This window comes from Garra rufa, chromosome 3, assembly GCF_049309525.1.
Source record: "Garra rufa chromosome 3, GarRuf1.0, whole genome shotgun sequence".
In the NCBI taxonomy this organism is placed as follows: domain Eukaryota; kingdom Metazoa; phylum Chordata; class Actinopteri; order Cypriniformes; family Cyprinidae; genus Garra; species Garra rufa.
The window spans coordinates 56,829,217-56,854,508 of record NC_133363.1 but is presented as its reverse complement, the minus strand read 5'-3'; the positions used below and the strand labels follow the sequence as shown (position 1 = coordinate 56,854,508).

Here is a 25,292-nt window from a genome sequence, read left to right as displayed (position 1 = left end):
ATTCTCAATAGTAGTGTAAAAAAACACCATTTTATTTTATTTTATTTTATTTTATTTTAGCATTTGATTTCATTTTCTTACCACAGAGTCTGAAAATATGTACCCTAAAACTTGAAATACATTTTTATTTTATTTTATGATTTTTTTTTTTTTGCCACAGTCTGAAAATATCTACTTTAAAACATAAAATAAATTTTTATTTGAAGCTTTGTTTTATTTTATTTTATAATTTCATTTCATTTTCTTACCACAAAAAGTCTAAAAATGTCTACTCTGAAACTTACATTTTTTGAAGCTGCTTTATTTAATTATTTAATTTTATTTAATTTTATTTAAATACATGAAATGCATTATTTTATTTTATTTTATTTTTTATCATAAAGAGTCTGAAAATGTCTACTCTAAAACTCGAAATACATTTTTATTTGAAGATTTATTTTATTTTGTTTTATTTATTTATTTATTTTTATCTTTGAAATTTTTTTGCCACAAAGACTCTGTAAATATCATTTTTTTTATTTGAAGCTTGTTTATTTTATTTTATCATTTCATTTTATTTTCTTACCATAAAGAGTCTGAAAATGTACTCTAAAACTTGAAATATATTTTTATTTGAAGTTTTTAATTTGAAGTTTTTAATTGAATTGAATTGAATTATAATTTTAATCTTAATTTTAATTTATCATTTCATTTTACCAGAAATGGTCTAAAAATAACTACCCTAAAACTTGAAATACATTTTTATTTATTTATTTATTTATTTACTTATTTTTTAATTTTTTTTTTTACCACAAAGCGTCTGAAAATGTTTACTCTAAAACTTGAAATACATTTTTATTTGAAGGTTTGTTTATTTTATTTATTTTTATTTTATAATTTATAATTTAATTTTCTTATCCCAAATTCTCAATAGTAGTGTAAAAAAACACCCTTTTACCTTGTCAAAATCAGCTCTGCAAAATATCAGCTCATTATATCGCATGGGCCCTTTAAATGCAAATGAGCTCTGCTCGCCCCGCCCCTCTCTGCTGAGGGATTACGAGCTGTAATTTTTAATTTAGCAGCATTTAGCTGCATTTAGCTGCATTTATTGGTGAAACTTGCCAACAAGCACATTATTAAGAAAGGCCATTTGCAAAGATGCATAAAAACCCCTTATACTCACTTCTGCTGTGGGTGAAGCTGCATCACGAATGATTCACACGAACATAGATGCATATGTAGATCGGGATCAGCGCTGTCCTTTTAAAAACAAAAGTAACGTTATCCTCTGCATCTTAAGCGGCTCAGATGTCGGGAGTAAATGACTACTGCTATGTTCATCATTACATCCAACAACAGAACACCTCAATCGCTCAATTAGAGTCTTCCTCTGCACCTGAGTCACACAATGGCAATCGTATTGGGACTGTTTCAGCTCGGTGAGGGCGGGTCTAAGGTAACAAGCTCATGTCAATCAACTGTGTTTCGTCACAACGACAAGAAGCTGAGAATGACCTGATTTTAAAAAGGGGATATTACTTTTAAAGATAAAATACCACTGGGTGGATTTTTATCATTGTAGGGTGATTGTGTACACAAACTGCCAACACACATTAATATCAAAGCAACATGTAAAATTTAGTTTTGCATCCGAAGACCTCTTAATGGCTAAATGTTGTAAGCAACTGACTTTATTATCTGAATTTCCAGAGTAGAAGTTAAGATATTCCAGATCACTTCCATCCGGACTCCATTTATAGTCGAGATTTTATCAGAAGTCTCTGTTCTGTATCACTCAGTCCATCTTCATAGCTTCAGAAATCCATTTCCTATTTCTGAGTCCTTTGGCAGCGTTCGTATTCTCTTTGAAACACATTTGGCTCAAGTCAAAACATCAGAGCTGTCACAGATGAAGCAACATCAGTCACGAGGTTATTCATTATGCATTGCTTTGCCAACAGAGTACTGGCTCTAATTGAGCTTAATTTCAGACGAGGCCGATCTTTAAAAGTTAGAAGCGCTTATGTGTGCTACTTTTTTAATTACCGTATTACTCTTGCTAATTAATCAGCTGGGGGGAAAGTGATATAATGTTGAGACAACATGTTTATCCGCAGTAACTTGCCAAGCAGATAGCTTCAGATCTTAATGTGGCTTCTTATCCAGTACTTTCTTTTCTTTTTAGCTTTTCTTACGCTTTCTTGAGTCTTGTTTTATTTATGCTTTATTTTATTGTATCATTTTTAATTTAATTTAATTTAATTTAAAATTTTTAAATGTAATAATACATGAAATATTTTTTTTTTACCATAAAGAGTCTGAAAATAACTACTCTAAAACTTGAAATACATTTTTATTTGGAGCTTTATTTTATTTTATTTTATTTTATCATTTCATTTAATTTTATTTTCTTACCACAAAAAGTCTAAAAATATCTACTCTAAAACTTACATTTTTTATTTAAAGCTTGTTTATTTAATTTAATTTAATAATTTAATTTAATTTAAATACATAAATACATTATTTTATTTTACTTTGTTTACCATAGTCTGAAAATATCTACTCTAAAACTTACTTTTTTAAAATTTAAAGCTTGTTTATTTAATAATTTAATTGAATTTAATTTAAATACATAAAATACATTATTTTATTTTACTTTGTTTACCATAAAGAGTCTGAACATATCTACTCTAAAACTCTAAATACAATTGTATTTGAAGATTTATTTAGTTTTGTTTATTTTTATTTTTTTTGCCACAAAGACTGTTAATATCTACTTTAAACTTTAAATACGTTTTTAATTTGAAGCTTGTTTATTTTATTATCATTTAATCTCATTTCATTTTTTTCTTACCACAAAGAGTCTGAAAATATCTACTCAAATTGAAATACGTTTTTTATTTGAAGCCTATTTTATAATTTAATTTAATTTAATTTAATTTATTATCATTTAATTTTTATTACCACAAAGAGTCTGAAAATGTTACAAATACATTTTAATTTGAAGGTTTATTTTAATTAATTTATTTAATTTATAACTTGAAATACTTTTTAAATTTAATTTAATTTATTATCATTTCATTTTTTATTACCACAAAGAGTCTGAAAATGTTACAAATACATTTTTATTTGAAGGGTTATTTTAATTAATTTATTTTTATTTAAAACTTGAAATACTTATTTAATTTAATTTAATTTAATTTAATTTGTATATTTTTTTTGTCTTACCCTCAAAGAGTCTGGAAATATCTACCCTAAACCTTGAAATACATTTTTATTTCAAGTTTTATTTTATTTATAATTTGATTTTCTTACCACAATCAGTCTGAAAATATCTACTCTAAAATAAAATAAAATAAAATGTATTTCAAGTTTCATTTTACTTTATTTTATTTTACTTTATTTTATTTTATTTAAAGTATCCTCTCATACCTAGCACACATAGTTTGTGTTAAATGCCGAAGTTTTAAACTTTAGCAACGTGAATGAATACCCAAACCCAAGTAGCAACATTAACAGTAATGCTAAACTAAAGTATTATGGGAAATGTTTGATTTTGTTCATCAAGTCAAACAAAGAACCTCTGACAACATGACCAAACTCTGAACAGCTGTCAGTACTCACATAAATAGGTAGATTATTAACTAATTTATCTGAATAAAACCGATATTACACATTTTTTCTGTCAATTACATGATGATTTGCTAGTAAATTTTGTCATGACAGCTTGACCTTGAGGGACGTTGAGTGGTGGGTCAAATGTGTCCAGGTTGTTCTTCACGGCTGTGAACATCCAAACTGGCCTGTCATTCTTTTTCTGACTACTTGCTTCACTTTCCTGTCACATGTCTGTCTTATTTCATTCACTAAAAGTCATGCTAGACGGTGAGCAGGGAGCTCTGGCATGAGCAGCGCTGAGCCGTCAATCACGTAATCTGCCACCGTCTGCGTTTTCTGCCCTGCTGCAGCAGTCGCTGCCCTAGAGAAACAGGCCTCTCTGTCTTTGTGTTGAGTGGAGGAGGATTGTGAGGAGACGGAAAACAGGACAGTGTGTGTCCGTCAGCAGCTTTTGTCAGCACATGAAATCTAAATTGACCATATTTACTCATAATGTATTGAACAGATTTCATCATCGCTTGTTATTCTTTCGTCAAAATGCATTCAGCTTCATGGCCTGGGAAAATTATATTGGGCAATAAAATCCATCTACAAAATCATGGCCTACATTCTTATAATTATTTTATTTTTTAACATAAAGAGTCTGAAAATATCTACTTGAAATGCATTTTTTTATTTACAGATTTATTTATTTTTTAATCTTTTAATTTACTTTTTTTGCCACAAAGACTGAAAATATCTACTTTAAAACTTGAAATGCATTTTTTATTTACAGATTTATTTATTTTTTAATCTTTTAATTTACTTTTTTTGCCACAAAGACTGAAAATATCTACTTTAAAACTTGAAATGCATTTTTTATTTACAGATTTATTTATTTTTTAATCTTTTAATTTACTTTTTTTGCCACAAAGACTGAAAATATCTACTCTAAAACTTGAAATGCATTTTTATTTGAAGATTTATTTATTTTTTTTATCTTTCAGTTTACTTTTTTTGCCACAAAGACTGAAAATATCTACTTTAAAACTTGAAATGCATTTTTATTTACAGAATTATTTATTTTTTAATCTTTTAATTTACTTTTTTGCCACAAAGACTGAAAATATCTACTTTAAAACTTGAAATGCATTTTTTATTTACAGATTTATTTATTTTTTTAATCTTTTAATTTACTTTTTTTGCCACAAAGACTGAAAATATCTACTTTAAAACTTGAAATGCATTTTTATTTGAAGCTTTATTTTATCTTTATCATTTTTCTTACCACAAAAAGTCTGAAAATATCTACTCTAAAACTTGAAATACATTTTTTTAATTTGAAGCTATTTAATTTAATTGTATTTAATTTAATTTAATTTAATTAATTTCTTACCACAAAGAGTCTGACAATATCTACCCTAAAACTTGAAATACATTATTTTATTTTATTTTGTTTTAATTTTTAACATAAAGAGTCAGAAAATATCTACTTTAAAACTTGAAATACATTTTTATTTGGTATTTTATTGTTATATATTTTTCATTTTATCTTTTAATTATATTTTTTGCCAGATAGTCTCTGAAAATATCTACTCTAAAACTTGATATTCATTTTTATTTGAAGATTTTTTTTTCTTCATTTTATCTTTTAGTTAACTTTTTTGCCACAAAGGCTCTACTCTATAATTTGAAAAATCTACCCTAAAACTCAAAATACATTTTTATTTGAAGATTTTTTTAATTTTGATACATTTTTTTCATTTTATCTTTTAATTAAATTTTTTTGACAAACACATTTTTATTTGAAGCTTGTTTATTTTATTTTGTTTTGTTTTATTTTATTTATTTTAGCATTTCATTTTATTTTCTTACCACAAAGACTCTGAAAATATCTTCTCTAAAACTTGAAATGCATTTTTATTTGAAGCTTTATTTTATTGTATCTCATCATTATCAATTTAGTGTTCATTTGATTAGTAAAACTGAATATTGTGTGTCATGTTACAAAAGATAAATGTTTTTCGAATGGAGTTCCACGTATTTTCACCCATGTTTAATTGCATTGTATAGATTTGGTGCTGTTATTATTATAGTTAATGATCCATTGATTTTTATTAAAAACGACCCATTGTGAATCTGATGGAGAGGAAACCTTGAAAATGAGACTTCTCATATGTCTCCGACTGTTTGTTTGTTTCTCAAGGTAATGTGGGCGGAACAGCAGGTGGTGAAACGAAGAACGAAGAGGGATATTTACTATGAGCCGAGCGATCCGAAGTTTGCACAGCAGTGGTACTTGGTGAGTAAATAGCTCATCTGTTTGTTTGCATGCACATGTGTGTGTTCGTGAACTTTGTTCATTTGCAAGCACGATACCTCCCGCTCAGATCGGATGGTCTGGGTGGCCTTTTGTAATGCTCTGTTTGGATTCATAGGACTCTGTTCCTTTTGCTCCTATTAAATGGGACATTGTGTAACAGTGAACTTGCTGCCATTATGGTCATCCGGTGAAGCTTAAAGTTTAATCAGCCGGTTGTGATTTGGCTCTTCGGAAACATTCCAGACGTGCTGATCTTCACTCTCCATCAGTCGTTATACATATCTTCTCCTGAGATGACAGTCTTTCTGTGTCACTATGTTATGTCATTGCATTTTCAGATTTTGAATGTACTGTTCATGTATATGGGTCAAAGACGTTAAGAGGTCTACGTTTTAGAAAGCACATTAAATGTTTTGTTTTGTTTTATTTTATTTTATGATTTTTTTTTCTTTAGCACAGAGTCTGAAAATATCTATTTTATTTTATTTTATTTTATTTTATTTTATTTTATTACCACACAGAGTCTGAAAATCTCGACCCTAAAATGTAAAATGCGTTTCATTTTGTTTTATTTTATTTTATCATTTTTTTTTACCACAGAGTCTGAAAATATCTATTTTATTTTATTTTATTTTATTTTATTTTATTTTATTACCACAAAGAGTCTAAAAATCTCGACCCTAAAACGTGAAATGCGTTTCATTTTGTTTTATTTTATTTTATCTTTTTTTTTTTTTTACCACAGAGTCTGAAAATATCTGCTCTGAAACTTTACATTTTTATTTGAACCTTGTTTATTTTATTTTTAATTTTAATTTATCAATTTGTTTCATTTTCTTCATTTTATCTTTTAATTAAATTTTTTTTACCACAAAGACTCTGAAAATATCTTATTTTCTTACCACAAAAAGTCTGAAAATATCTAATATTAAATTAAATTAAATTAAATTAAATTAAATTTAATTTCTTACCACAAAGAGTCTCACAATATCTACCCTTAAACCTGAAATACTGTCTGAAAATATCTGCTTCAAAACTTGAAATACATTTTTATTTTATTTTATTTTATTTTATTTTATTTTATTTTATTATTTTATTTTATTTTATTTTATTTTATTTTATTTTATTTTATTACCACAGACTCTGAAAATCTCGACCCTAAAACTTGAAATGCGTTTTATTTTATTTTATCATATCTTATCTTTTTGAAGATTTTTTTTTTTTTTTTTAAATCTAAGTAAAGTGTCTACTTTTAAGGTTTCAAATACGTTTTTGGAGAATAAAATGTCAAAATTTGGTTGAATTAATATTACATTGTCATTCAGTGTAACACAATATTTATGTAAAAATAAACATGCTTATTCTGGCTTGTGCAAATTAAAATATATAAATGAAAAAGGGAGCATATTAAATTTGATTGTGTTTTAAATAAGTAAATGATTGATAACCTAATATAGTGGCAAATAAAAAAAAAAGTAGAATTATAACTAATTAGTATTTGGGGTGAAAGTAATTTGTCTTTTAATACGTAATGAATAGATTTTTGTTGTAAATATGCCTGACAAGATTGTTACACTGAATGACATTGTAGTGGGCGTCTTCTGTAAATTAGGGAAAATGTATATTTATTTTTTGCTCAGAAAAACAAAAATGCAATGAAATTAAACTGAAAACTGTTAAATAAACTATTTAAAGCAGTATTACACTTTTTATGTTTTTATGCTTAAACCCTTTTACGTCTTTGACCCATATGCTGTTTGATGAAAATGCACATTTTCATGATTAATGAGTTGCATGTGGTGTCAACACTACTAAAATAGAACTAAAATATGAAGAAAGCAATACTGGGAAAGTGGCTGAATCGGCTGACTAAAGCTGTGCGTGACTACCTGTTTGTTACTTGAAAAGACAATTAGAAGAAGAAGAAGTGTCCCAATTCTGTCTTAAATAAATATTAGTTGCATCTTCCAATAACTAGACATCTCCGGATGAGAGTATGTGCACAAACATCTCTCTGTCTTAGCCATCTGTGTTATGTTAAAGGGAAAGTTCACCCAAAAATGACAATTCTGTCATTAATTACTCACCCACGCCGTTCCAAACTTTTAGGACCTTCGTTCATCTTCGGAACACAAGTTAATATGCAGCTGAATTCAAAAGTTTACATAAATCTTGCAGAATCATTATTTTTTAATTATTTAACAAAATAAGAGGGATCATACAAAATGCATGTATTTTTTTATTTAGTCCTGACCTGAATAAGATATTTCAGATAAAAGACATTTACATATAGTCCACAAGAGAAAATAATAATTAAATTGATAAAAATGACCCTGTTCAAAAGTTTACATACACTTGATTCTGTTTTTATTCATTGTTTAGTGATAGTTGTTCATGAGTCCCTTGTTTGTCCTGAACAGTTCAACTGCCTGCTGTTCTTCAGAAAAGTCCTTCGGTTCCCACAAATTCTTTTGGTTTTTCAGCATTTTTGTGTATTTGAACCCTTTCCAACAATGACTGTATGATTTTCAGATTAATCTTTTCACACTAAAGACAACTTAGGGACTTATGCAACTATTACACAAGGTTCAAACACTCACTCATGCTCCAGAAGGAAAAACCATGTATTAAGGGGGTGAAAACATTTTGAATTTGAAGATCAGGGTAAATGTAACTTATTTTGTCTTCTGGGAAACATGCAAGTATCTTCTGTATCTTCTGAAGGGCAGTAAAAATGGAAAAAATATGATATTTAGGCAAAATAAGGCAAAATCTCCATTCTGTTCAAAAGTTTTCAACCCCTGGCTCTTAATGCATTATGTTTCCTTCTGGAGCATCAGTGAGTGTTTGAACCTTCTGTAATACTTGCATATGAGTGTTCAGGACAAACAAGGGACTCATGAACAACTATCACTAAACAAAAAACAGCTGTGGATCATTCAGGTAACAACACAGTATTAAGAATCAAGCGCATGTAAACTTTTGAACGGGGTCATTTTTATAAATTCAACTGTTATTTTCTCTTGTGGAATATAGTAAACGTCTTTTATGTGAAATATCTTTTTCAGGTCAGTACTAAATTAAAAAATAACATGCATTTGGTATGATACCTCTTATTTTGGTAAAATAATTAACATTTTGCAGATTCTGCAAGGTGTATGTAAATTTTTGACTTCAACTGTATTTTTGATGAAATCCAAGAGCTTTCTGATCCTGCATAGACAGCAACGCAACTGACACGTTCAAGGCCCAAAAAGTCAGTAAGAACCTTGTTAAAATAGTCCTTGTGACAGTGGTTCAACATTAATCTTATAAAGAAAAGAAGGAAGAGAAGAAATTTTTTGAATAATCATTATTTTTTATTTCTTTGAGCACAAAAAGTATTCTCGTAACTTCATAACATTACGGTTGAACCACTGAAATTGCATGGACTAGTTTTATGATGTCCTTACTACCTTTCTAGGCCTTGAACATGGTAGTTCCCTTGCTGTCTATGCAGGATCAGAAAGCTCTCGGATTACATAAAAATAGCTTAATTTGTGTTCTGAAGACAAACTACGGTCTTACAGGTTTGGAACAACATGAGGGTGAGTAATTAATGACAGAATTTCTATTTTTGGGTTAACTATCCCTAGTATTATTGTAAATATAGTCTGATTAAAAGGTGTACATGACAATTATCTTTGTTATTATCCAGGATCTGCACCACCTCTATTAATTGGATAGATATCTCATTTGGATTGCCCTAATTGATCTTTTTAGAAAGGCATATTGAGCTAATGTTCAGTTTAATGGATTCTTAGGCTGCAAGTAAGTGTAGATAATGTTGGAAAACTGTGATTCAGGATGATGGATGTAAAACGCTTAGATATAACCTCTGATACTCTAATATCGACTGAGGCTACAGACAATATTTTACAACTAATTGTCATTCCTTTCTCACAGTCTCCTGTTATCTTAATACTTTTATTATTACTAAGACCATTGAATTAATATGCACTTTTTAAACACTTAATCATTACTTCTAATTTACAGAAATGTTTTCAATGCCAGCAAAAAAACAAACAAAAAAAAAACATATGTATATATACAGTGGTAGGCAAAATTATTTAAACATTAGTATTTTCACCAGCTAAAAGTGGTTTTATGTCAGTTATTTCTGTCTTTTGCTGTAGTGTGTCAGTAGAAAATGTCTACTGTTTGCACAAGGAGTCTGACAACAGCCAGTGCTCCACACAGAGATCCGATCTCACCATCATTCAGTCTGTCTGGAATGACATGAAGAAACAGAATAAACTGAGACAGACTAAATCCAGAAGAACTGTGGCAACATCTCCGAGATGCTTCAAGAAACCTACCTGCAAAGCTACAGTACTGTTAAATGTTTTAGTCACTTGTGTGCAGTGTTGTTTTCGTCAACGATGACGATGACGAAATCATTTCGTTGACGCCACTTTTTTTCATGACGATAACGAGACGATGACGAGATAAAAATGGCTCGTTGATGACTAAAACATGACGAGACGTGTGTGAGTTTTCGTTGACGAGACGAGAATAGACGAAAATGTTAGTGGGTGGTCCGTCAGACGTTTAAAATGCATGACATTTCCACTTATTGTGCATGCCAATTAAAACTTAAAAAGTATCTGATGCTATGGCAAGCCGTTTAGCATTAAATACTCTTTGCTATACTAGTATGGCAGGCCGTTTTAGCATTGCATCCTTGTTTGTCTTTTATGTTCTAAAACATTCCTTCATTATTGTAATTATTGGTGAAAATAGTCGATCCGGAAGCTCACATTGTGTTGAACTATAGATCTGCTATTTTCAGAACTTATAAGTGACACTACCCAACAGCAAAATACTTACTGACCTACATTAATTTGTTAAAAGACTACTTTTTTCCCTTTTTTTGACTAAAACTAGACTAAAACCTTTTTGACTTTTCGTCGACTAAAATTGGACTAAAACTATCACATATAGAAGTGACTAAAATTTGACTAAAACTAAGAAGCATTTTAGTCCAAAAGACTAAGACTAAGACTAAATCTAAGATAGTTGTCAAAAACAACACTGAAAAAATGCTGTAAAATGAGGATGCTGTCAAAAATTGATTTTCTTTATCAATTAACTTCTATTGGTAACTAAATTAAATCAACATTTGGTGTGACCATCCTTTGTGTTTAAAGCAGCTTTTGCCCTAGATGCAGGTAGGTTTCTTGAAGCATCTTGGAGACGTTGCCAGAGTTCTTCTGGATTTAGTCTGTTTCACTTTGTTCTATTTCTTCATGTCATTCCAGACAAACTGGATGATGATGAGATCGGATCTCTGTTTGGAGCACTGGCTGTTGTCAGACTCCTTGTGCAAAGCACATGTGTGTGCATCACGCTCCTCTGTGTGATCCGGGTCAGTACAGTTAGGGTATGTTGAAATACTCCCATCTTGTTTATTTCCCCATCTTCAAAATCATCCTGCATCGCTGCAGAAGTACCGACCCAGTGTTTACAAAGTGAACATTGAGCTGTGCGATTCATCGAAATTTAGTTTCGATTTCGATTTCCGCTTCAAACGATCATGAAACTACAGTAATCGAGAAACGATTATTGCGCCCCATTCAGCCCCCTTTCCAGTGGTGCGCTTTCGCTCTTCCATAAAAGTCTAATTTCAAATGCAAATCAGCAAAATCATGTAACGTGACTTCATATAACTGGACGTGCTTGATTTTCTTTGATGTTGTGTTTTTAAAAGCAAGAAAGACACCTTGATTACTCATGTAAACCCTAGTCCGTTATGTCTTAAATTATTATACACAGTTGAGAATGAAAATGCACGTGTAACAGTACATTTAATCCATAAGCGGCAACAAATAATATTGCTTCTGCCGTCTCTGTGCTTAAAGGTTGTATCAGCGATTTCTAGCCTAAAACATAAAGTGTCAAATTCAGCTGATCTTTATTCACGATCCGCTCGCTGCCTGCCCCATAAATTGTCTGTGAAAAAAACGCGTCTCTGTGGTCAGCCTAGGGTCCGAGATATGCCAAAAAAACAATCGGCGCTATCAACTATTCCACACATAAACAAACCGTGTTCCAACCAATCAGCGTCAGGGGTTTGGTGTTGTGGACTTTCCTACTGGTGCAGGGATGTGAGGGAGGCGGAGCGAAAGTCCACAACACCAAACCCCTGACGCTGATTGGTTGGAACACTGTTTGTTTTTGCTGTGGAATGGTTGGTAGCGCCGATTGTTTTTTTGGCATATCTCGGACCCTAGGCTGACCACAGAGACGCGTTTTTTTCACAGACAATTTATGGGGCAGGCAGCGAGCGGATCGTGATGAAAGATCAGCTGAATTTGACACTTTATGTTTCAGGCTAGAAATCGCTGATACAACCTTTAATATTAATAAATCGTAAAAATACAAAGAGAAAAATCACTCACTGCTCTTGAATGAAGGACTTTTGTAGTTTTAAAAAGAATGAAAGCATGTTTAATTCTTACAGTGAAGACACTGTTTTATTTTACATTCAAATACTTACAATCAATTTCTGCTGTACTTTAGACTTGCATAAAAGTATTCAGTATTTTTTTTTTCCAAAAAACAAACAAACACTATTTGTATCTATATGTATCTTTTTTTCTGTTTTTACCATAATCGAGCAGCCCTAAGTGAACATACAAAGAAGATCAAATGCCCTTTACAAAGAAGGTAAAACGTGCATCCCAGAGACGAGACAAGATGGGCATTTGAGGTTAAAAAGTATATAAATTGTCAATTTGTTTCAAAAATAACCAGTCGTTTCACTAGATAAGACCCTTCTTACTTGGCTGGGATCGTTTAGAGCCCTTTGAAGCTGCGTTTAAACTGCATTTTGGAAGTTCAAACTTGTGGGCACTGGGCACAATACAAGTCCATTATATGGAGAGAAATCCTGAAATGGAGAGAAATCCTGAAAAAAAAACCCAACATAATTTCTTTACAACTGAAGAAAGAAAGACATGAACATCTTGGATGACAAGATACTAAAATACTAGTGTTCTAATAATTTTGTCCACCACTGTATTTCTATTTATTTATTGAACTAGTTATTAAGAATTCCTCCATTCCCTCATATCTCTCATTTGTGGGAATCTTGCATTGTAACGAGAATCGCTAATTTGTCATTGCAAGTCATTGCTCAGTCATTCTGCATTCAGTGGTGATTCACCAGACCCGGACGTTTTGTTCCAGCTAATGAGCCAAGGAGACAATAGATGCTTTTTCTCACATTTTTGGGAATGTCACGAGTTAGAAAAAACTATAAAATTGCACTCTGAGCTCCAATCCTTTCTCAACGCATTTTCCCCCTCTTCAAGGCAGCGTTATCAATCATGTTTATCAGTACAACGGGTAGAAGCCACTCAGTAACATTTCCGCAGACTGGAATGCAGAGAAAGTTTCGCTGCAATTGCAACAGTTGACCGAAGGTCATTAGCAGCAATTTATCCACCTCGCAGCCGTTATTACTGGACCTTTAAAGCGAGATTGCATCATTTGGCCTGATGTAGGCTTAAGAAATAAACTGTCAGTTCTCTTCGTTTGACTTGCAATCCCAGGATAAGCAGGAGAGAGTGTATCATTTCAGGGTCATCAGACCTGACAGCACCTTTCTGGCTTCAATTTCTCCCTGCGACCTCCCTGGGAAAAAGAGCAGTGGCACTGTGACCAAGAGGAAAGTCAAGGAGCCATGCAGCGAAATAAATTCAATTTTCTGCTCAGATAAACTCAGGTGGCTGCGTTCATTTCTGCACTGGAGTGACACGCGTGTGGAGCTGGGAGAGGTCAGATCTCTGTGGTCTTGACAGTGGGTGGGTGGACGGTCAACCTGACATCGCTTCTTGCTCGGCTGCTTTCATTTCTCAAGACGTTTGGGTGTTTGTTTTTGTGTTAGAGTCATCTCATACTCACCAAGGCTGAAATATTACAATTTAAAATATATGTTCTATTCTAAAATGTTTAAACATGTAATTTATTCCGGTGATGGCAAATCTGAATTTTCAGCATCATTACTCCAGTTTTCAGTGGTATGTGATCCTGATATGCTGGTTCGATGCTTATGAAAAATGTTTCAGCAAATGTTAACTCTTATTGTCACCATAGCTGCATTGATTTGTTCAAAAATACAGTAAAAACTGTAATGTTTTTGCCCATAAAAAATTAAGCAGAAATAGCTATTTTTAATTGCGATTAAAAAAGATATCTTGAACACCAAATCAGCATATTAGAATGATTTAATGGCAATGACTGCTGAAAATTTTCATAACAGCAAGAAATGTATTGTATTGTAATGTATTGTATTAAAATAGTTATTTTTAATTGTTATAATATTTTACAGTATTTTTATTTTACTGTATTTTGGTCAAATAATTGCAGTTTTGTTAATGTAAGTTACTTCTATTAAAAAAAAAAATTATTTAACTTTTTAAAAAAATGTTTTTGCATAAGTCAGTACTTCAAAGATTATTTTAAATAATTTATTTTTTCCTTTTTTTCAAAATTAAAATGTAAAATAAAATAAAAAATAACATACAATACAAGTAAAAACAGAACTTAAAATACAATAAATATGTAAAATAAAATATACAATACAAGTAAAAACAGAACTGCTTTCCCCATTTAATATTAGGCAGCAAACATCAATTTCAAATGGCAATGGCTGCTGAAAATGACCATCATAGGAATAAAATGCATTTAAAAATATATTGTATTAAAATAGTTATTTTAAATTGTAATAATGTTTCACAGTATTTGTATTCTACTGTATTTTTGGTCACATAAAATAAATAAAATAAATCATCTTTTTTTTGGATGATTAAATAAAATGCAATAAATTCACATAAAATAAAAATGTAACATTTTAAATAAAATAAAGTAAATAATAATAATAATAATAATAATAAAATAAAATACAGTACAGTTTTCAAATATTATATATCAAATACCAAAATATATTATATTTCAAATATCAAATATTAAGCAGTAAAAGCCATTTCGACTGTGATTTAAAAATACATTTTAAGCACCAAATCAGCGTATTAGAATGATTTAATGGCAATGGCTGCTGAAAATTACCATCACAGGAATAAAATGCATTGAAAAATATATTGTATTAAAATAGTTATTTTAAATTGTAATAATATTTCACAGTATTTCTATTTTAATTATTTATGCAGTTTTGTTAATGTAGGTTACTTCTATTAAAAACCTTCTTTTTAAACTTTTTAATTTTAATCTTTCTTTTTTTTTTAAGTTACCATTTTTGGATAATTCAGTACTTAATTGTAAAATAAAAAAATAAATTAAATGAAAAAAAAATTTAATAAAAAAATGTAAAATAAAATACAACCTTTAAATAAAACAACATAAAAAACATTAATTAAATGAAAATAAAAACTAAAATAATAAAGCTAAAAAAAATTGTCATCAATGCAAAAACTGCTTCGTATTTCATGTATTAGCTTGGGTGTAAAAAAAAAATTATGCAACATAAAACCAATATAACAAATATAGGGGCAGTATGAAGTGTGTCAGGGCACTGCTATAACCGAGACAGGAAATCGTCAAGGCATTTACTAGAGTTTCAGCATCTTTGATGCCTAAAACAGGAGGTCATGCGGTATTGAGGAAACTGCAGAATGCAGCCTTGAATCAGAGCGCTGATGAAGTGAAAGATTTGTGAAAGATGATCCTCAAAACATGATCCTCAAACACAGGTTGATGTTCTGCATCAGCAAAGTAGTTAGTAGGAGGGAAGTGGCATCTGTGCTGATCTGTTCTTTCTCCTTTCTGCTCAGTACAATGAAGAGCATCGTGACCTCAACGTGAAGGAAGCCTGGAAGCAGGGTTTCACTGGACAAGGAGTCGTCGTGTCTATATTGGATGATGGAATTGAAAAAAACCACCCGGATCTGATTCAAAACTATGTGAGTTTGAGTAAGCAACTGTTATGTTTGACATAAACCCCGAAACAAAATACCTAAATGTTTCTCATTTATTCTCAGGATCCAGATGCAAGCTATGATGTTAACGATGGCGACCCAGACCCTCAACCTCGATACACTCAGCTCAATGATAACAGGTACTCTATGCATCATTTACTGTAATTTGCTAAATAGAATGAAACCTAGTTTAGGTCCCCTAAGCAAACCCAGTGATTTATGGGCCGTTGCAGCTCAAACTGTTGTTATTTGTTTTTCCCGTCTTAGCCAGCACTGTGTTTTATGCCCAGGCTTGAAACTCCTGGCATAAAACCAGCTGAAGTATGAATACTACTATACATTTACTGCTTTACTTAATGGGGCCAAAGGTTTCTCCTGAAGACTGGAGATGGGCGCAAGAAATACACGGCTTGCAATATAGTGTGATTAGTGCTGTTGCCGTAGCCCATTTGTGTCGGACAGGAACTGCTTTTGCTAATGAGTTTTTTTTGCTTACCCAGTAGTGCTATCATTTTCAGAATCACGATTTGCAATTATGATTTTCGTTTATCATTCATTTGTTGCACCATTTACAAATTGAATCGTGTTATATGCAGTCACTCTATGCCAGATGTGGTTTAAAATGTAAATAATGCATAAAATGCTGTGGTTTATGTGAATTTACTTGGCACAGATGCGAAACATGCAACCGTTCACTGACTGCGATTAAAATATACCAAAGCTGGTGATCTTACTCGACTATAGCCTACGGTGCAGGGTTGTATCTTCCAGCCGAAAGCATATTTTTACACTAAATTAAATTCATTTATATGTAATACTCTTGAGACTAGTATGCAGGTTGTAGCAGTAGGCAGCAGCTTTCCTCTGGCTGTTTTCTGTGTTGTGTGTTTTGCTGCTGGGAAATTAGTTTCTCTGTGATTGATGTGTTGTGAATTTAGTTCTCTCCATGGATTGTGTTTTGTTGTCTTGGTAATGGCCATCCACAACACTGGTCATTTTTATGGCCTAGTTCATAAATCAACAGGGATTTAGGTTGAATTGCAAAGAAACAATGATGGTGTTAAAAATGGGTTACTTAAAGGGAGTTCACCCAAAAATTAAAGTTCTGTCATTAATTACTTTGCCTCATGTCATTCCAACCCTGTAAGACCTTTGATTATCTTCGGAACACAAATTAAGATATTTTTGATGAAGAAGAAATAGTTTGTTGTAGTTTTGAATTTGTGTATCAAGTCATTATTTTAGTTTTCTTTGCACACAAAAAGTATTTTCTAGCTTTATAACACTAAGGTTGTCTACTGATGTCAACAATGTCCTCACAACCTTTTGGGCCTTGAATGTGGTAGGACCCTTGCTGTCTATGGAGGGTCAAAAAGCTCTTGGATTTCATAAAAAATATCTTAATTTGTGTTCCGAAGATGAACAAAGGTCTTACGGGTTTGCAACAACATGAAGTGAGTAATTAATAACCGAATTTTCATTTTTGGGTGAACTATCCCTTTAAAAAAAATAGGTAACCCAAAAATGAACATGTCATGTCATTCCAAACTTTTATTTCTGTAGAATATCATAAAGAATTTTAAAAGATTCATAAGATCTTCACACAGTTAACAGTGACCTTGGACTATCAAGCTTCTAAAAAAACAATATAAAAATGTGTCCATACGGCTTTAGCACTATGTTCCAGGTCTGAAGTCATGATAGCTTTGTGACAAACCAAAAAGAACAAAATCCCTGTTATTTAATAATATTTTTACCTCTGCTGCAGCATAATTTTATTAGGGTTCAAGCGCATATCGCTGAAACGAGCGCTACAGCGATCAAAAGTACAAAATCGCTCATAACTCCTAAACCGCTCATCGCAGAAAACCTACTTTTGCAAACTAGTCTTAGGTTTTTTGCCCAATCGGTAACCAAATCGGTGCAGGAAGATTCTCTGGAAAGTGAATATCAATACTTATCAAAAAAAGTTGAACTTTCGACTCTGTCACTAATGGACAGCAAAACGTTAGAAAGGGGAAGGGCCACCTTTACTAAAATGGCTATAACTTTTGAACAGAATGAGATATCTTTGCCAAACACACAACGTGCATGTAAGAGCTGAATCTGAGGTCATACGAAAAAAGTCACGGAGCTTGGCCACTTGGTGGTGCTATAAGGGAAAAAGCATTAAAACGGCCATAACTACGCAACCGTTTGTCCTATAGACATAAAGTCTAAATTGGTCTAAAGTGCCACAAGCATTTATAAGGACATTTATGTTTCTCAAAATACATGGTTGCCATTGACCGATGCACCTTGAGCACCTATTATACAAGGTTACCAGAGGCTGGTCGGAACAAAACTTGGTGGGCCTGTTTGACTCATGGCCCTAAAGTTCTGTGAGAAATTTGAAAGATAGCATTTTTCAAGGTTGTAAACTATTGAATATTGCAATTTTTTTTCCATCGTATAATATTCATATTATACGATAGACCACCTTGTTCCGAACAACTTTGAATCTAGAACCACTGCTGTCAATCAAACCGTTAGTTAAATGATTAAGAAGATAACCTGCTTATGCAAAGTATTTCTAAGTTTGGAAAAAACTGAAGTCTGGAAAAAATCTGGAAAAACCTGGAAAAAACACTGCAGTACAATTCTCTGGACTCTCTAGGTCAATAATTATCAAAAAAAAAAATGTTAAGTTACCCTTTGGGAAGCTATAACGGGTTGTTTAAAAAAGGTCCCTTTCCAAATATATCCAAAAGCCTATAAAGCCTAAACAAAAACTTAAAACTTCACAAACCTGGTAAGCACATGCAAAGTTTTAGGGAGATCAGACAAATCCTGCCGCTATAACAGTCATAGAAGTAAAAAAAAACCCATCATATTTCTATAGTAAATTACCTGTATTTGAAAAAATGCTTTTTAATCATTGATTTAGGTGGTTACAGCCTTGCTAAATAATATGTAGTGTCTTTTTATGTGCTTCAATGCCTTGAAGCGCTGCTTGCAGCTATATTTTTTATTAAATTTGCACCATATTTGATTTTAGAGCTGCAGTGAGCATAAAGGTAATGGGTGAATAATGACTTAAAAAATCTTTTGTGAAATTCTAAATGTCATTAATGTCACTTTTGATTACTGTAATGCATCTTTTCTGTCTAAAAGTAATAAATTTTTTGAAAAATCTTACCAAATGTTTGAATAGTATTGTAAATATCTGTCTATTCATCATTTAAAGATAAAATCTATGTACAGTCAGGTCCATATATATTTGGACACTGACACATTTTTTATTATTTTAGCTGTTGACCAAAAAATATTCAAGTTACAGTTATACAATGAATATGGGTTTAAAGTGCACACTCTGAGCTTTAATTTTTAGGCCAGTCTCATCAAATTGGTAGAAAGGTTAAGGAATTACAGCTCTTTCATATGTACCTCCCCCCTTTTTCAAGGGACCATAAGTAATTGGACAGTTGACTCAAAAGCTGTTTCATGGACAGTTGTGGGCTATTCCTTCATTTTTTCTACATCAATTAACCAGGTAAAAGGTTTGAAGCTGATTCTAAGTGTGCCATTTGTATTTGGAAGCTGTTGCTCTGAACCCATCATGCAGTCAAAGGAGCTCTGCATGCAAGTAAAACAGACAATTGTTAGGCTTCAAAAACAAAAGAAATGCATCAGAGAGATATCAGGAACATTAGAAGTGGCCAAATCAACAGTTTGGTGAATTCTGAGAAGAAAAAGAACACACTGGTGAGCTCAGCAACATAAAAAGGCCTGGATGTTCACAAAAGACGACAGTATGGTGGATGATTGGATGATCCTCTCCATGGTAATAAAACATTTTACAACATCCAACCAAGTGAAGAATACTCTCCAGGAGGTAGACGTGTCACTGTCAAGTCTACAATCAAGAGAAGACTTCACCAGAGCAAAATAGAGAGGGTTTACCACAAGGTGCAAACAAAGCCAGATTAGACTTTGTCAGAAAACATTTAAAAAAGCCAGACCACTTCTGGAAAAGCATTTTTTGGACTGCTGAAATTAAAATCAACGTGTACCAGAACGACGGGAAGAAAAAGTATGGAGAAGGCTTGGAACAGCTCATGATCCAAAGCCTACAACATCATCATCTGTGAACATGGTGGAGCAGTGTAATGGCATGAGCATGGCTTCCAGTGGCACTGGGTTACCGGTGTTTAGTGATGATGTGACAGAAGACAGAAGCAGCCGGAAGAATTCTGAAGTGTATAGGGATATACTGTCTGCCCAGATTCAGTTAAATGGAGCAAAGTTGTTTGGGCGGCTCTTCATAGTACAAATGGACGATGACCTAAAACATACAGCAAAAGCAACCCAGGAGTTTTTAAAGGTAAAAAAGTGGAATATTCTGCAATAGCCAAGTCAATCTTCTGATTTCAAAATGATTGAGCATGCATTTCACTTGCTGAAGACAAAACTAAAGGCAGAAAGACCCACAAACCAACAACTGAAGTCAGCTGCAGTAAAGGCCTGGCAAAGCACCACAAAGGAGGAAACCCAGTCTGTGGTGATGTCCATGATTTCCAGACTTAAGACAGTCATTGCCTGCAAAGGATTCTCAACAAAATATTAAAAATGAACATTTTATTTATGATTATATTTATTTGTCCAATTACTTTTGAGCCCCTGAAAATGGGGGGTCTGTGTATAAAAATGGTTGTAATTCCTTAGCATTTTATGTTATATTTTTGTTCAACCCCTTGAATTAAAGCTTGAAGTCTGCACTTTAATTTCATCTTGGTTGTATCATTTTAAAACTATTCTAGTGGCATACAGAGCCGAAATTATGAAAAGTGTGTCTGTGTCCATTGTCCAAATATATATGGACCTGACTGTATATGTACACATATATATACACACACACACACACACACACACACACACACACACACACACACACACACAATGTGATTTGTTGATACAGCCTGTGGTCTCTATGAACTTGTGGCTGTATGAAAAAAAGATGAAGATTGTACATGTTTTGTGTTCTATGGAAAAAATAACAGCATAGAAGTTTGGAGTGACATGAAGGTTAACAAATAATGACAGAACGGTCATTTCATTGGGTGATCTATTCCTTTATACACTCAAGTTTATTCATCACCATCCCTCCAAACGATATCAAACCTATCAAAGCAAGACATTGTTATGGCTGACCATCACGGTTGAACTCTCTCTTGTCATCTAATGAAGAGTTGAAGAGTTGAACTCTGGTCTGTCCTTATTTCACTTTGGGATTTTCCTCATTCGTCCTTTTTTTTTGTTGGGATACCAGCCAAAGAGCCGTTTTTATCTTGAGGCTAACCATGATTGGTGATGACAGGCAGAAAAGCATATAGTTACGAGTGGGTTGAAATCAAAGGTCCTGGGCTGAATGGCACGGCTTTGTAGTTTTTGGAGGGGCTGTCCCGTGTTCCCCTAATGGAAGTACCCCACAGCGTATGCCGTGTCGTGTATGCCGTGACTCCTATAATGCGTGCTAATGAAATAACATCCTTGATGCTAGTTGAAATGTGATCACATTTTGACATTCAAAACACTTCGTGAATGATTTTGCAGCACAGAAACACTTTCCTAGTCACTATAAAGCATTAAAGATCAGTTAAAATGTCTCTGTCTGATAATGCAAAGACAGCAGGAGATACATTAGTAGCGGCAGTTCAATAGCTGTTGCAATTTTGCTCGTCCTACACGTTATTTAGCTGCCATGTTTTCTTCTGACCCCTGCTGTGAAATTCCCCTTCTCGAATCCGCTTTTCTTTTTTTTTTTTTTAGAAACCCATCTCTTTTTGTCACCTTACTCCTCTCTATTCTAGCACTCTGCAATCCTGATAGTTGTTTTACCGTTGCACTGATCTAGTTCTTGCATCTTTTACCACAGAACCACAAAGCTGGTTTCGGGTTTGCAACAGTAGCAGGGAACATTTAGTAACACTTTCAGTTCTCAAGCACAGAGTGTAACCAACCTGTATGTTACATGCATTATAAAATCATTGCAAATGTATAGTTGCATAGAGTGTATATCATCAATTTAAATTTTTTTTTTTAATAATAGATCAGAAAATAACAGTAAATCATGAATCATACACACACATACATATATACACACGGTTTGTAGTTATTTTGTGGCAATTTTATACTAAAATACTAATAATACAAATTGAATAATTGAAAATCATTTTATATATATATATATATATATATATTTTATATTTTATATTGTACAAAAAAAACCCTCAAAATTGTTAAATTGGTTTTAATTTTGTATTCGACCATTTAGTTTTAAGTAGCAAAATTACTTAAAAATATACCATTAATAAATTCATACTCATGGTACTCATAGTAAGAAATATGTAGATAAATATATTTTTAGAATGCTGTGTATTGTTCTATTGGTGCATAAACCTAATAGTTTCTTCCTTGTGTTGATTTAGTGAAAAACAGTGTGCAAACTATATTTTCATCTATTGTACACTCCCAGTCAAAAGTTTTGGAAACAGTAAGATTTCTAATGTTTTTTTAAAGAAGTGTCTTCTGTTAACTAAGCCTGCATTTTATTGATCCAAAGTACAGCAAAAACAGTACAATTTTTACTTTTTAATGTAACTATTTTCTATTTGATTTTATTTTAAAATGTAATTTATTCATGTGAACGAAGCTAAATTTTCAGCATTATTATTTCAGTCCCACTTTTTGGTAAAGAAATTATAGAAATTAATACTTTTATTGAGCAAGGATGCTTTAAATTGATGATAAAGACATTTCATCAATATTTCATATTAATGCTGTTTATCTGAACTTTCTCTTCATCACGAAACCTGAAAAATGATAAATGTTTCTTAAACAGTGAATCAGAATATTAGAATGATTTCTGAAGGATCATGTAACTGAAATAATGATGGTAAAAAAATCAGCTTTGCAAATCTCAGGAATAAATTACATTTTAAAATATATTCAAATAGAAAACAGTTATTTAAATAGTAAAAATATTTTAGAATTTTACTGTTATTGCTGTACTTTCGATCAAATAAATACAGGCTTGGTGAGCAGAAGAGACTTCTTTTAAAACATTAAAAATCTTAGTTCAAAAACTTCTGACTGGTAGTGTACATTTTGTATTAATTTCAATTCTTGGCTTTATAGCTTTTTTTTAAGGTGAAATTAAGTCTTCTTAATAAACCTTTTTATCTGTTTCAGAGCTAAACTATAAATTCTGATACATTTTTGTGTTTATTTAGATATTTGTGTCAAATGTCTTTGAAGGGTGACAAATATTGACATCTACTGTATCCCCCAGCCCTAGTGTTTGTATAATGCGCATTTTAGTGTGCCTTTCTCAGTGTCAGATCTGGATTTTCTGTAAAACATCCATTTACCACTGCTCCAACAATCCTTGGTCGTGTTGTAAAGTGACTAAATAATGCATCACGCGTTTTGAATTCTTAAGTGTGTTTCCACAGAAGTGGGGCAGGTTGAGTCAGTGTGGTATTTCAGAAGAAACTCGAGCTGTGGCAAGAAGTGTTGAAGCCACATAAATGCCTTTCTGTTCATACTTTCATCTCTGAACAGTACTTTTTTCCTAAAACAGTTACTTTGCTTTGATAGTGTGAATAATATATATGGGACATAGTTGCCTGTAAATAGTTCTCATTTCATTTAAAATGTGACCACAAAACCAGTCTTAAGTAGCACAGGTATATTTGTAGCAATAGCCAGAAATGCATTGTATGGTTCAAAATTATCGACTTTTCCTTTATGCCAAAAATCTTTACGATATTAAGTAAAAATCATGTTCCATGAAGATATTTTGTAAATTTCCTACCATAAATATATCGAAACTTAATTTTTAATTAGTAAGATGCACTGCTGAGAACTTAACTTGGACAACTTTAAATGTGATTTTCTCAATATTTAGATTTTTTTGCACCCTCAGATTCCAGATTTTCAAATAGCGGCATCACAGCCAAATATAGTCCTTATTTATTCAGCTGTCATATGATGTATAAATTGACTCTTATGACTGGTTTTGTGGTCCATGGTCAGAAATAATCAAATGAATAATTTTTTTTAAATGGCTGGTCTATGAACACACGCACACAGATGTTTTTGTGATTAAAAGTGTTAATTTTTAATCTCTTTTTTTATCTTTCTCTCTAGATATCTGCTTCAGAATTGTTTATTGAAATAATAATCATATCAGTTGACTTTGCCAAGCGCACTCATGTGTAGTGCAGTGTTGACTCTTGCCATATGTTTTTAAGCAAAAATATATTATCAGCTGGCTTTGATTCCGTTACAGACTGTGACTATCAAGTGTTCCACTACACTTAAAAATGTTAGACAGTGAGTTACAGCGAAGATGAACACGTATTAGAAATCATATCTTTTATAGATCGCTGTCTTCAGCAATGCAGTGCTTTATGGGAGTTTGGCACGGCTTTAGAGAGTCGTTCTCTCAGGGTATAATCCGATCGAGATCGGCTCAAGACGTGTGCTGATAAAACATCAGAGGTTACCATAACACACGGTGTTGTTTGGCGTGTTAAAATTGCACATCTGGAAATGCCTTTTGTTCAGACAAAGGCAGGATGAAGTATTCCCCCGTACACGGTTCCCACAGTTAATGTGTTTGTACTAGCCAGTCAAGTGAGTTTTGCTTAGCAGCAGCTCGAAACAGCCCGTATATTTTCTTGTCCCGTCATTGTTAATTCATCAGGCACAATATGAGAGAGAAGACAGAAATATGTAGTGTTAAGTCAAGCAGAACAGCTCCGCTCTTCCATAAAATCATAACTCGAAAAGGCAAGTGAGCCTTCCGTTGAAGATTCCACTTGACGGTCTCTAGACTTCTCTTCCAAGCTTAAAACACTGGAGCGCTCCCCTGGATTTATTTTCCTGGGACTCCAATAAGCCAGCTGGAATACTGCCTAATCCAATTTTAAGATGGTCATGAATACATCTGTATTGAATGTATTAAAACGCTCAGCATGTGTAACATGGGTCTGCTAATTCAAGCAGAACAAGTGCTGATCTTTCAGCAGGAAACATTTATAAACATTTTTATATTTTTTACATTCACTTCTGTTAATCTCTATTAACATTGCATATCATGCTGTTTAACATCAAGTGCTGATCTATGGTGAGGGTTAAAGCTAAGAATATGCCTCATATAGAAGCTTTTGTTTAGTTAATTTTCTATAAGGAATTCTTGTCACTTGTCTGGATCAGATTTTTTATGAAATGGTTATATATACATATATATATATATATATATAATTTTTTTTTTTTTTTAAATTTCAGTCGTTTTACAAAATTTTAATTAGTAGATCGGAGATCAGATACTGTTTTAGGTTTTGAAACTGAAAGCTGGTTTTAAGCCC

The 25,292-nt window shown here is 32.2% G+C and overlaps 1 protein-coding gene across 1 annotated transcript in view; it reads left to right on the top strand.

Moving 5' to 3' along the window:
- The window catches only part of furina (furin (paired basic amino acid cleaving enzyme) a), an 84,445-nt gene that overhangs the window by 10,519 nt on the left and 48,634 nt on the right, over positions 1-25,292 (top strand). The window contains exons 2-4 of the mRNA XM_073836425.1: positions 5,786-5,881; positions 15,736-15,864; positions 15,943-16,019. Coding sequence (XP_073692526.1) covers positions 5,789-5,881; positions 15,736-15,864; positions 15,943-16,019 — 299 coding nt within the window. The 5' untranslated portion in view covers positions 5,786-5,788. The remainder of the gene's footprint in view (positions 1-5,785; positions 5,882-15,735; positions 15,865-15,942; positions 16,020-25,292) is intronic.